The sequence below is a fragment of the Pleurodeles waltl genome, chromosome 12 (assembly GCF_031143425.1).
Source record: "Pleurodeles waltl isolate 20211129_DDA chromosome 12, aPleWal1.hap1.20221129, whole genome shotgun sequence".
In the NCBI taxonomy this organism is placed as follows: Eukaryota; Metazoa; Chordata; class Amphibia; order Caudata; family Salamandridae; genus Pleurodeles; species Pleurodeles waltl.
In genome coordinates this window covers 236,954,850-236,968,003 of record NC_090451.1, presented here as the reverse complement: position 1 = coordinate 236,968,003, position 13,154 = coordinate 236,954,850, and the positions used below count along the sequence as shown (strand labels likewise).

At 41.7% G+C, this 13,154-nt stretch overlaps 1 protein-coding gene across 1 annotated transcript in view; it reads right to left on the bottom strand.

The window, feature by feature from the left end:
• The window catches only part of LOC138267111 (polycystin-1-like protein 3), a 522,747-nt gene that overhangs the window by 367,287 nt on the left and 142,306 nt on the right, over nt 1-13,154 (bottom strand). Inside the window, exon 9 of the mRNA XM_069215961.1 lies at nt 12,091-12,321. Coding sequence (XP_069072062.1) covers nt 12,091-12,321 — 231 coding nt within the window. The remainder of the gene's footprint in view (nt 1-12,090; nt 12,322-13,154) is intronic.

Here is a 13,154-nt window from a genome sequence, read left to right as displayed (position 1 = left end):
GCAGCTGGGCATGAATGGACACGGGTGGTATCCCCCACAGGGGAGAAAGGCAGAATGGTGTTGGTGTGGGGCTATGGAGAGGCCTAAGGATCGAGCAGTTGCCAAGCTGTTCTTAAAGTGATCAAGCTTGGAATCTGCCTTGGCGTCGAAGAGGTGGGTGCCATCTAAGGGCATGTCCAAGAGGGAAGCCCTCAACATCGCCCGAAAAGCCAGTAGACCTCAGTCAGGGGTGGCATATAAGTGCCACTGACGATGCAATCTCTCTGCCTAGCAAGTCTTTCACATCCAGTCTGCAGCGAATTATGAACTTTGCAGCATCCATGCCATCAACAATAGCCTGTGTCAGTATGGCTTGGGCCTCCTCTAAGCCCATGGGCAGCACTTCTGCAACCAAATCCCAAACAGTGTGGGTGTATTGGCCCAAAAGGCGCACAATTTTCATTGACAGCAGTGTAAGGCTGGTGTAAGAGAACATCCTTTTCTTAAAGGAGTCCATCCTCTCCGACTCCCTATTCGGTGGTGTGTCAGGGAACGTGTCAGGGTTAACATTGGAGGTGGAGACACTGCAATTGTCTCCAATTGCAGTACAATTGCATTGGAGGCGGAAACATTAAAGGTGGACATCCAGGCTTGGCTGCTGGGTGAGGAAAGCTGGGAGTGAAGCGATGGCCACGGGCAATAGTCCTGTGTGCAGGTGCTCCTGTGCAGGATTTGGCCCAGGCCCAAGCAGGACATCTGAGAGGGCTTCAATGAATGTGTGAAGAGGTTCTGTGGGGGTGACTACTTGCTGAAGCACTTCTGTCAAGACATTTGTCTTGACTGCCAACAAAGGTAGCGTAAAGAGAAGAGACAAGACCAGTGTCTAGGAAGGTGTCCAGACCACTGGCATCGGCCAGTCCCTGATACAGTTATCTTCTGTCTACTCAAGAATGATGTAGCCATAAGGATCTTCAGACCCCCTCCCAATCATACTCCTCTCTAAGCCTGTCAAAGAAAGGTGACGCTGGCTCCTACTCTTAATGTTGAGTACCGGCTGTCACTGGAGTTGATGTCGGCCAATGCTGATCCAGCTCTATATCTAAGTCAGGTTTGATTATAAGGTCAGCAGTGCTGTGGGCTTTTGGAAGTGCCAGGTATTATGTCACTGGAAAAGGCTCTGAGGAAGGAGGTGGTCTTGCGATCAAACTGTTCCAGATTCAGAACCAGATCAATGGCACAGAGGGCGTATCCGCTGACTTAAATCCAGTTTAGCATCTGCCAAATCCACAGGAACCAAAGGTGTTCTAGAGGGGTCAGCCTGCCCAATAATGATGTACATGGCCTCATAGAAATAGAGAGTTGGGGTCTCTCCAGCTCCAGGAAACTCTTGGAGGTGTTGTAATTTAGTAGCGATTAGATTAAGCATTAGCAGAAGACATCTTGTATTTAGCAACTATTGTGAACATTTCGCGGAATCCAATTTGTATTCATGGCAGACATTTTCTCTGCCACATGCTGCCATGTGCTCACCATGTGGTTTAATACATTTTGTCTTTTATTTCAGTTTCTGTGCCAACTTCTTCCTATATGGTCTGAGGACTTTGTGCAGAGAATGGCGAACCCCTTGCACTAGTAGGCCTTGCTGAGGCTTACTTCGACAAATTGGCTACCAAACAGGGACTCATCGGCGACTCGGACGCCTGACGGATTGGTCGCGACGAAGGATTGGGATCTCGCTGCAGACGATCAATGCCTGAGGAGACCCGAGTCTTGGCAACCACGGCGTTTTTCCCTTCTTTCTGATTTGACCATCCAGGTGGTGTCCGTCCTCGACTAAGATCCTTTTTGTTCATTCGTCGTGCAGTGACCATTTGGTCGATTTTAGAACTTGGCAGTTGGAACCTGGACGCCCTCTGATTGGTAAGAGCCGTTTTATGGCACTTGCTGTGGGTTTTGATGCCTTTGTTTCACCGCTTACTGTGGCTCTCGTGTTTTGGGTGACTAGTCAATTTGTGTCCTTTGAATTGATATATAAATTGCAATTTACATAGGCAGGTAATGAGGAGAATTTTCTCCAATTTAATTTTGATTTGAACGGCACCTTAAGTGCTACTTTGATTATAATACTGCATATTCTGCACTATTTTTGGCATGCCTGTTTTTAGCGCACTTCGTAGGATGTGTTGCTTTTGTAATGGTACCAATTTGGAAGAATCGCAACCGGCCCAATAGAGATATGTACGTTAAACATGGTCTTTCTTCTATAATGTACAGCACATTATGGAATAAATACACTTGTGCTGATCCTGAGTTTCGTTGGCCTATGCATGGGTCATTTGATTTGCGAAAGATTGAGTATGTGGAACAATGTATGTGTAAGCAAAGGTCTAGGCAAGATATGTTTGACTGTGTACGAATGTGGGAGAAGGAAGTGCGTGGACGAATGAAGCGTGAGCAAGCCCTGCTTGAGAAAGAACAGCGGAAGAATGTATATGTGAAAGCATTGGAAATGAGAAAGAAAGAAATAAACGATTTAAAGGAGATAGAAGAGGAAGAATGTAAATTACAGGTAATTGGCCAATACACTGTTCGGCAACCTCTCTATCCTATCCTTAATAAACCGCACAATGATTTTTTGTTACTAGATCGCCCTCCACCTCTGTATGTCGTTCCTTCTGTCCCTCATGAGTTAGCTGAGATCTCCGGTTCGGAGCAACAGAAGATACGAGACAGTCGCTCTATGTTGCCTGCTGACCGTGCGTCTGAGCTTAGATCTATTGTTCGTAAAGCAATTCATAGCGTTGTCTCTGCTTCTGAACTTTTAGACAACATGAAAGGGTGGATGGAAAAGCAGCAGCTATATTTTACTGAGACATTTGGCACAGAAGTTATTGAACTATTTCGGAAATATTCTGATGAGTTAGAGCCAGATGATGTAGCAGCTGATCATAAGCAAATGCGTGATGTTCTGTTTGTTTTCTCCCAGGTGGCTGATGCAATCAGGCGTTTGGTGAAATTATGTGTTGTGGCAGTCCGTTTGCAAGACGAGAAAAGGGCCGTGGACGTAGTTGCATGGACATCTCAGACCGGCAGGGTGCAAGCTTCCATCTTCGGAACAGATAAGACTATGATAGTTCACGCAAAACCAATGCGGGAGGCCGTGCCTTTTTATGTTCCTCCTAAAGGATCGGGTACAAGTGATGATAAAACTTCTGTTGATGCTAAGGGTTATTTTATTTATAATTGGGTGTATACTCCTTGGAATAGGGCAGATGTAATGGCACTTAAAACAGCATTACCTGACCCGCAGAAAAATCCAGCCGCCTTTTATGAGGAAGTTGAGGGAGCAATTATTTCTAGTACTATGACTTTGGCTGACATTGATTTATTTTTCGGATTGATATTACCGCCAGATATGTGGAGAACTGTTCGTAAAGTTGATGATCGTGTAGTTTTTCAGGCGTCATGGAAAGAATTAGAACAGATGGACGGGATAGGGAACCTGCGCAGAAGCCGTATCAGTTGATTCTAGATCTTCCTGCAGCCATATTAGTTAAGTTAAAAACGATTATTTCCCCTAAAAAGATAGATTCTACTGTTTTAGCGTCTTGTAAGCAAAAGGCAGATGAATCGGTCTCTGATTTCTTTACAAGCTTTGAAGAACCATTTCATGATTTTAGCGGCCAGTTACTGTCAGATGATACGGGCAGACATTTGTTTGTCAATAAATATGTCGCAAATCTGTTACCAGGAATAGCTAGTCGTCTAAAACCTAGTGAAAGTTCATGGACTACCTCTACTCCGGTTTCTCTTTTGACTATGGCTCAGTATTATGAACATCAGGAATTAGAAGCAAAAGGTAGCAAGGATAAAAAGATTAAAGAATTAAAGACGAAGGTTAAGTTGGCTCAAGCTTATTGTCCGCCTTTTAGAGGTAGTGATAGAGGTGGACGTGGATCTTATGGTTCTTCTTACACTCGTTCGAATTTGTCTGTTGATCAGTGTGTGTATTGTAAGAAATTTGGGCATTGGGCTGCCAAATGTCCAGCACTACGTGTTCAGCAGTGTTCACGTGGTCGGGGACAAATGAGGAATCGCTCAGGATATTCAGGGCCTAGAAGAAGCACAAATGATCATGCAAGGGTTGATGCTAATGTACGAGGGCAGGATGGGTTTAACACTTTTGATAGACGGAACCAATACCAGATGTCTAACTATGTGCAGCCTTATTTCCAAGATTCTGCTTATGCATAGGATTGCCTAGGATGGGGTAAGGAATCAGTTGAAGTTCCAGTAGATCAGAGGGGTCCCTTTGTTACAGCACATGTTTTGGGTTCTACTGATCAGTTTCTGGTTGATACAGGAGCTACTCGTAGCGCCTTGTCTAAACAATTGGTTCCAAGGGCTCCCCTGTCTGGCTTAACCATTACATCGATAGGTTTCGATGGAACACCTTCCTCTAGCCCATTGTCACAACCACTTGCATTCCATGTTGATAAATTTACTACTCCATGTCCATTTTTGCTTTCTCCAAACTCAACAGACAATATTGTGGGTCTTGATATGCTCAAGTATTTCAGGGCTACAATACGATGCTCTCCTGAAGGGGTGCGTGTTATTTTGAATGCTAATCATCCTGTGATGGAAAGAGTTTGTCTTGTTAAAGAGGATATTGCATTAGCTTCACTCCCTAGTACTTTGTTGGCTACTTCAGATACTGCTGTGGGCCAAATGATTATTCCACCGGTACATATTAGTGTCAAGGAGGGAGCTGTATTGCCACGTTTGCCTCAATACAAAATTTCAAAGGAGGGCGAAGAAGCACTCACACAAATTGTGCTTGATCTTATTGCGGTTGGAGTTGTTGAGGAAGTTCTGTATAAAGTTTGTAACAGTCCGATTCTTCCTATTCTGAAAAAGGATACTAATACTAGGATTTACTGATTCATTATTGATTTACGAGAAGTGAATAAGATTGTAGTACCACAATATCCTGTGGTATCTGACATCACAACACTTCTTACTTTGGTTCCCCCAACAGCAACTACGTTCTCTGTGATAGACTTGAAGAATGCTTTCTTTTCGATCCCTATTCATCCTCACAGCTGATATGTGTTTGATTTTACTTTGAATAAATGATCATATAGATTTTGCAGAGTTCCTCAAGGCTATACTGAGAGTCCTAGTAATTATAGTCAAGCGTTAAAACGACAACTTGATTCTTTTGTTTTGCCTGAAGGTGTGGCTCTCATACAATATGTCGATGATATTTTGTTGGCAGCTGATACCCCTGAGCAATGTGAAAAGTGCACTTTGTCCTTACTTTCTTTTCTTGCTTCACACCATCAAAGTATCACAAAAGAAATTGCAATATTGTAGACCAAAGATAATCTATTTAGGTCACCTTTTGTCTAAGCAGGATAGTGCACTTACATCAGATCGTATTCAAGCTATTTTAGACACACCAGTACCCTCTACTCAGAAAGATATTCGTGCATTCCTTGGTCTTACTTCTTTTTGTAGGCAATGGATATTAGGGTTTTCACACATGGTCAAACCTTTGCTAGCAATTTTGACTAAAGATACTCCAATGCCCCTCCCATGGACAGATGAATGTGAGACTGCTTTCCGGCAACTACGACAAGCCCTTTGTTCAGCACCAGTGTTAGGTACTCCAGATTACACAAAGCCTTTTGCACTTTACGTACATTAGAAAGATGGACGTGCATTGTCAGTTTTAGTACAGACACATGGCGATAAGCAGCGTCACTGTGCATATTTTTCAGCAGTCCTTGATCCGGTCGCTCGAGCGTTGCCTGGGTGTTTTCGTTCAGTTGCGGCAACAGCTATGTCAATACGTCAGAGTGAAGGGATAGTTTTGTCACATGGATAAATGGAAATTGCCTATAGATTTTGTACAACCTATGGTTCAGATGGCACATGGGCTGGCACATGTTGGAGCTTCAACAATAACGAAGTTGCTTACGCAAGTTTGGGAGCATCCAGAAATTTCCAGTACAGCTAAGAGAGTAGTAAAGTCTTGTTTGATCTGTTTACAATACAATCCTGGAAAAGGGACACAAACTCCTGCAGGAGGGTTTGCTACACCAACTGCACCTTTCGAAGTTCTACAAATGGATTATATTCAGCTTGAATGCTGCAATTTAAAGTATGTCTTGGTGGTGGTATGTGTCTTTAGTAAATGGATAGAGGCGTACCCCACAAAGGATAATACTGCCATTACCACAGCGAAGGTGCTTTTGAAAGAATTTTGATGTTTGCAGACTTTTATGGAATAACGGACCTCATTTTGTTGGAGAAGTTATTAAGTATGTCCTGAAAGGATTAGGGATCAAACAGAAGTTCTGCGCGGTTTTCCACCCACAATCAGCAGTGTTGGTGGAAAGGTATAATGCTACTTTGAAGCTGAAGTTAGCGAAGATACAGGCTTCCACATCTTTAACTTGGCCGGATGCATTACTGTTAGCATTATTGTCTATTAGGTCAGTGCCACACTCTCAAACAGGCCTTACCCCCTATGAAATAGTATTTGGAAGGCCAATGAACATTTGGGGAGTTCCTAAGCCAAATTCTGTATATGATGTACCTTGTGTTCCTGATGAATGATTATTTGGCACAGTTAACCGACAATTTGGTTTCTATTCATCAACAGGTTCGAGAAGCACTTCCTGACAGATCTACAGGTGAAGGCCATGAACTCCGACCTGGTGACCAGGTGATGATTAAGTCCTTTGAAAGATCAAGCAGCTTGGAACCAAGGTGGCGAGGCCCAGAGCAGGTGCTCCTTGTGACAAGGACAGCAGTTCGAGTGACAATCCGAAAGAAGAACCTGCTGTGCTGACCGAGCATCGAGAGATCTTGACTACGGAGAAAGGCCGTGCTATAAAACCTGATGAATCTGCGGAGCTTGTCCCGGACCATACGATTTCTGGAGTATCGCAATATAATTTGAGACCAAGGAAAGAATATGTAGTGCTGAAAAAAAACTGGTTGAGCTACTGCCCTGGGTTAGTGAAACGGACAGCCAATGTGGCAAGGGGGGGGGGGGGGATCAGTCATGCATTAGAGTAGTGACACCCGCCTTGGCCCATGGTGAAGAAATCAGCGGCTGCCCAGGGATAAGAGCTCCAACGATTGTTTTTAATAAATTTCTGGAAGGGTTGATTATCACTGTTGCTAAAATGAATAACAAAGTGATCATTAGTACTATGGGGTTTGTTGTTGTTTTGGTGGTTATAGCAATAATCACCTGGTTTGTTGAAAAGAAGGCTCCTGCTCGTGAGTTTTTGTTGCCACTACTCCAGTACCAGAGGATCACTATTACTTTTTGCTTCCCTATCAGGAGCAGAAGCACCGTCAATCGTACTTCAATAATACTTTCATTCAGATGTTATATCATACTCATAATGCTACAAATACTACTAACTGTTGGGTATGTGGAATGATACCTGCGCATTAAAAGAGAGGAGGAACACCTTTCATTCCTCTTCTGTTTTCACACAATGGTTCTTGTCAAGCTTGGTATACTCTTTTGTTTGCATCTGGAAAACGTACAGAGGGCAGACTTCTTTTTCGCCTTAATAAAACATGCTACCAAAACAAAGATGGGTATCCCCAAGCCAAAGGAACTAAATGGGAATGGGAAGAGTATCAACCGGACAATGTTTCAATACCATATGTCTTCACAAATATAAGAGACTCTGACAAGAAAGAACAATTTGTGATTTCTGTTACAAAAACTAAAGCAGATTTATGTATACATAGCATTGGGCGAATTCCAGTGGGGACAAGCGATTGTACCTTGATTTTAACTATTGATGGTGTAAATAATCGTAGTTGTACAGCTTCACATAATACATATTTTGTTTGTGGTAACTATGGATATTACCAACTACCTGTTGGGTGGTCAGGTGTGTGTTATGTATCTTTTCTAGTACCCCCTGTGTTTTTGGCACCTGCATCATATCACCGAGATTTTAAACTGGTCAATTACATCATTAAAAATAGATATAAAAGGACAATAAGTACAAATGAGGTAGACCAAACGGACACTAGCCTGCAACAATATGTTGATTTTAATTTAGGGTTGTTCTACTTTGTGGGTGCTGCGTTAAACAGTAGGAAAGTGAGACGATTGACTAGGGTTGTGGAAGCTGTTACCAATCAGGCAGCTCTGGCACTTAGGAATATTACTGAGGAGCTTCAAATTGCGAGGATTGTAGCGCTCCAAAATCGTATGGTACTAAATGTGATATTAGCTGATCGAGGTGGTGCATGTCGCATCATCGGTAGTAGTTGCTATGTTTTCATTCCAGATCACTCACCTTCAGTATATGATGCAATATCTAAATTGCATAAAATTTCTGCAGAAATTCACACAGAGACTGGTACTTGGACTTTTTCTGGATGGTTTTGGGCTCTTGTTTCCGCTTGGGGCTGAAAACTACTGACTATGATGTGTGTAATGATTACAATATTTTTCACATGCTGTATCTGTATTCAATGTGGTCCAATGTTCTGCTCCATGTGTATTACTGCTTGTATGCCTACCAAAAGAAATATTACAGAAATGAAAGCACAACACATGTTAGATAAGGAAATAGCTGAAATGATGAGCATAAATATACAAGATTAATATTTAGATTATCCCAGAAAGACAAATGTCTTCAGCTAATGCTGAAAGGGTCGTCTGTTGTAATTTAGTAGCGATTAGATTAAGCATTAGCAGAAGACATCTTGTATTTAGCAACTATTGTGAACATTTTGCGGAATCCATTTTGTATTCACGGCAGCCATTTTCTCTGCCACATGCTGCCATGTGCTCTGCCCTACCTTCCTGTTAACTACTCTTGAAAATCTGTCTAGTGACAAGTTATATTTAGCATCTCCCACTTTGCACATGCCCAGTAAGGTCTGCAGCTGTTAGTAATTAGTAACCAACAGTAATGTGTCTACTAGTCCTTGAAAACTGTTAGCCCCTCCTACCTGTCGACTGTGCATTTCCATATGACCTTATATGTATATAAGTCTTGCTTCTATAATTGTACCACCTTCTTTTAGCCCCTGCGTGGGTATAAAAGGACAATGCTCTCTTAGGTCAGTGTGCTACTTCAAACATTACCGAAGTGGTGCTGTTTGAACTGTGGTACCACCTCATGAGGTTTAATAAACTTTGTCTTTTATTTCAGTTTCTGTGCCAACTTCTTCCTATATGGTCTGAGCACTTTGTGCAGAGAATGGCAAACCCCTTGCACTAGTAGGCCTTGCTGAGGCTTACTTCGACAGAGGTAGTTTCCACATGGAAGTGGAGCTTACAGTGATGCCATTCTCACATCTCATCGGAAGATTTCGACTGGTGCGGTGAAGTTGATGAGCACTTCGACTTCTTATAGAACTTACCTGACGACTTTGGGCATGATGCCGAGCGGCCGAAGCAACTCTGCGCACAGGCCCGGGACCTTCGTCATGACCGGAAAAAGAAGAACTGATGTCAGCGCGCTGTGGTGGTACCTATATAGGCACCGCATGTGTCACTTCATGTGAAGCTGACATGCAGATGCTGAGCACTGTGATGCCACGTACTAGGGAGCAGAGGTACTGTTTGAAACGTTGCCAGGTCCAGGCTGATGCTTGGGGAATATTCTAAGGCAACAAATCTGTGGCTAGAAATCTCTATCAGATAACTGTGTCAGAGGCTAAGGATGAGAACTCACCATTAAATGGCTTAGGATCCCTTTGTACCTGGACTTACATTGGAAGAGCTTTCTCTTTTTGTTTCTTTCACATTACGTTTTATTTCAATATTAATCATATTTATATCAGAATGCTTTTATGTAGCCCTGCATTACCCCGGCAACACATGTTGAGAATACCCAATTCAACTGTACTTATTTTATCATGTTGGAGAGGATGAAAAGTTAGTTGAACCAGGTTGGATTTAAACCTGCAACCTACAGGTTAGGCACATTAAACCATGCAGTTACCTCACTACTGTGCAGTTAAACAATTTTATTTTGATAATACCACACACTCTTGTTATTATTGCAACAATATTCCCCCAAAAACTGTGCTTCACACAACTAAACTCAAAAATAGCAAACTAAGATGGAATGTAGTAAGCCAATGGTGTCTGGTGTGGGCCAATGCATAGCTTCAGGATAACCATATGAGATATATTTACAGAACAATTAAGCAAAACAGAAATGGCATGTTTAGCCAACAGCAAGCCTGGGAATATAGTACTGATTTGCTATGGACCAATGTTGGATAAACTTGTGGTAATCCATTATACAAAAATAACCAAGAAACACTGCATAAGACAGGCTATGACTTTACTTTCAGACTTATCATTGTTCACGTGATCCAAGATGCTCCACGCATACTTGACCATGAACATATATGTGCCATCTTCCATTGTTCTTTTAGAAATAAAAAAAATATATAAAACATAAGGAATCCATAGGACACTTCACCTAAATGGTGACTTCCATGTTTATGTCATGGAAATCACTCACTACAAAATGACTGGTACAGGTGTACGCAGACCGCCTAAACTGATGGAAGATTTTCTGAACTATTATATTTAGAATTGTATAACTGTGATTGACTGTAACCATCCATGCATGTTAATTCACCATAATGCTTAGTGTACCAGAAATTTCATTATATGACCTTTTGCTTCCTAAGGCATCACAGGGTAATTCCTTCACCCAACTGTAGCCACTAAACAGCAACTTATTTATTGCTGGGGACTCTAAGATGGGTAAAGAGTGAAAACAGGAGAAAAAGCAGGGCTCCTAAAGCTCTATTTAATTCCTGTTTCTGTCACTGCCTTGATGGCCCTTGATCAGAAGTAACAAGAGCAGGGCTATGGGCATTAAAGGGCAGGACAAGGGTTGCAGCTGTTACTCCTGGCAACCCCTAAGCAAAGCCCATTCAACCATCAATCGATGGTCTGATGCACTTCCATCAACCTTTACAGAACTAGGAATAAAATGTAGTTGTGATCTGGAAACAATGGCCATCTTACATTAATCACTACCCAGTTCCTAGCTGCGATATTAGACTTGATTTGTGTATTTGCAAAAGAATACATTGATTCACTGCTGGACATTATGGCACAAGGGGACTGGACTCTGTGAGGCGTTGAGATGAAAAAAGCAGGATGAGTGAAAGAAAATCTGGCAGTTCAGAAAAGAAGATGTGTGAATGGGGTTAGCAGAAAAAGGTAAGTTTTGAGCGCCTTCTCAAGGACAAAGTTATTTGAAGCAGGTGAAATTGAAGATCGTTCTTAAACTCTCAAACCAGGACATGAGGAGCCTAGCCACTGCCTCACGCATGACTAGCACTAGTTTAGAGCCAGAGCACAGATGCCCAGAGGGATAGTAAGGAATAAAAAGGTTTTGCAGAATGTATCAGGTTTCCGCAAAGAAGGTTTGATTAGCCATGCACAAGATCGTAATCTGAGTACATTGGAGAATGGGAAGAGACTGCTGGCTGACAAAATGTGGTCTGATAATATCAGTCCACCACATGCGTAACAGCAATATTAGAAGTACAAAGATAACTCATTTTCCATGTATACGCACCATTGACCTTGGAGTTAAAGGATTCAGCATTGTATGCATGAGTGACGCACAAGCTTCCAAAGTCCATCTCCTGCTTTATCTGAAAGACTATCTCAACGTAAGACTTCCCTTTACCATGCAAACTGAATCCTATGTATTCCTCTTCAAAGACCTTCACTGTGGTTGAAATCCATTCTCTACGCCTATTAAGTCACTGATATTTCTCTGTAAAATTTGAATGGAGAATGCAACCATCACATATTTATTACTCCTAAACCCTGGTACGTCCACAGACCTAACGGAGAATTTGTGATGCTGAATATGAGGACCTTCTCTTTCAGGCTTGGTAAACAAGATAAACATATCATGTTTAGTCATAGCATATCCCTTGGAAAATGACAATGTTTGAGAATCGCTGAGTTGAAAGTTAACATGCATTGAGAGAAATGATTGGGACAGTCCAGCACTTATCAAGTGAGACATGTGCATTGTAGAACTCACAGCCATCAACACACTTTCTTACCTTGGTCCTGTCTTGTTTATCTTTCATGTACGACCAAATGGCAGTAAGGATATACAAGCCTGCAAGGGTCCCCAAAAAAATAATTGCAACAGGATTGTTGGCAGCATTGGCAAACAACTGGACTGTGTCTCTGATATCCACCACCCTTGGCATGACGAGAAATGTGCTACCAAAGAAGGTAAGGTGGTGGCACAGGCACTGAGTGGCATTCGCTGTGGTCTTCGGTCCAACCTGCAGATCAAGAATAAGGTATCAACATCACATCAAATGATGGGAGAGCATGAACATTTTGCTGACATATAACACCCAGAATTTGAGTTCATAAGTAGTTAAGTGTAACAAGCTAGTGTTCATATGCCAACTGGTTATAAGCACCCCAATTGGAGAAAGTCCAGCTTTAGAACCTTGTCCACATTAATGAATCCTCCAATGCTTCGATCTTTCAAATGTGCATGACATGGTCCGTTACACAATGTTGGCTTCCCAAGATATTGCCAACTCTGCTTCTCTCTCATATTTTAGATTGCCCATGCTTCATCTCTAAGAACCCTATTCACAAAGGTAAATTCACATATTTAAGTGTACTCACATGTAAATCTACTACTGCACTTTGAAGTAATTTGACACTTTTTTCGCTGTTCACCATTTCCGAGTGACAATTACTCCAAAGTGTAGACCTAGATGTCTCCACCCCCTGAATTCAGGGAGTGGAGAATCTTACAACAGGATTTACACGTGCAAACTTTTCAAATGCAGACAGAGACCTTCCCCACTAGGGAAACTTTAGGGCAAATTTAAAAAAAAGAGTATTAAACTTTTAAAAAATGACAAATATTTACTATAACATAGAATTGTAAAATAATTTATAAAATGTAGTTTAAATCTTAAACTAATAAAATAAAGTGTTACAGCACACTGTTACCATGTCATGAAATAAATGATTTAAACTTATTTAATTAATAAATATTTCAAAGAATATTTTTTAAAAAATCCCATGCACTAAAATGATTTATATTTCATTTGTAATAACAATGATTAAAATATTTGTACAGAACTAATTTAAA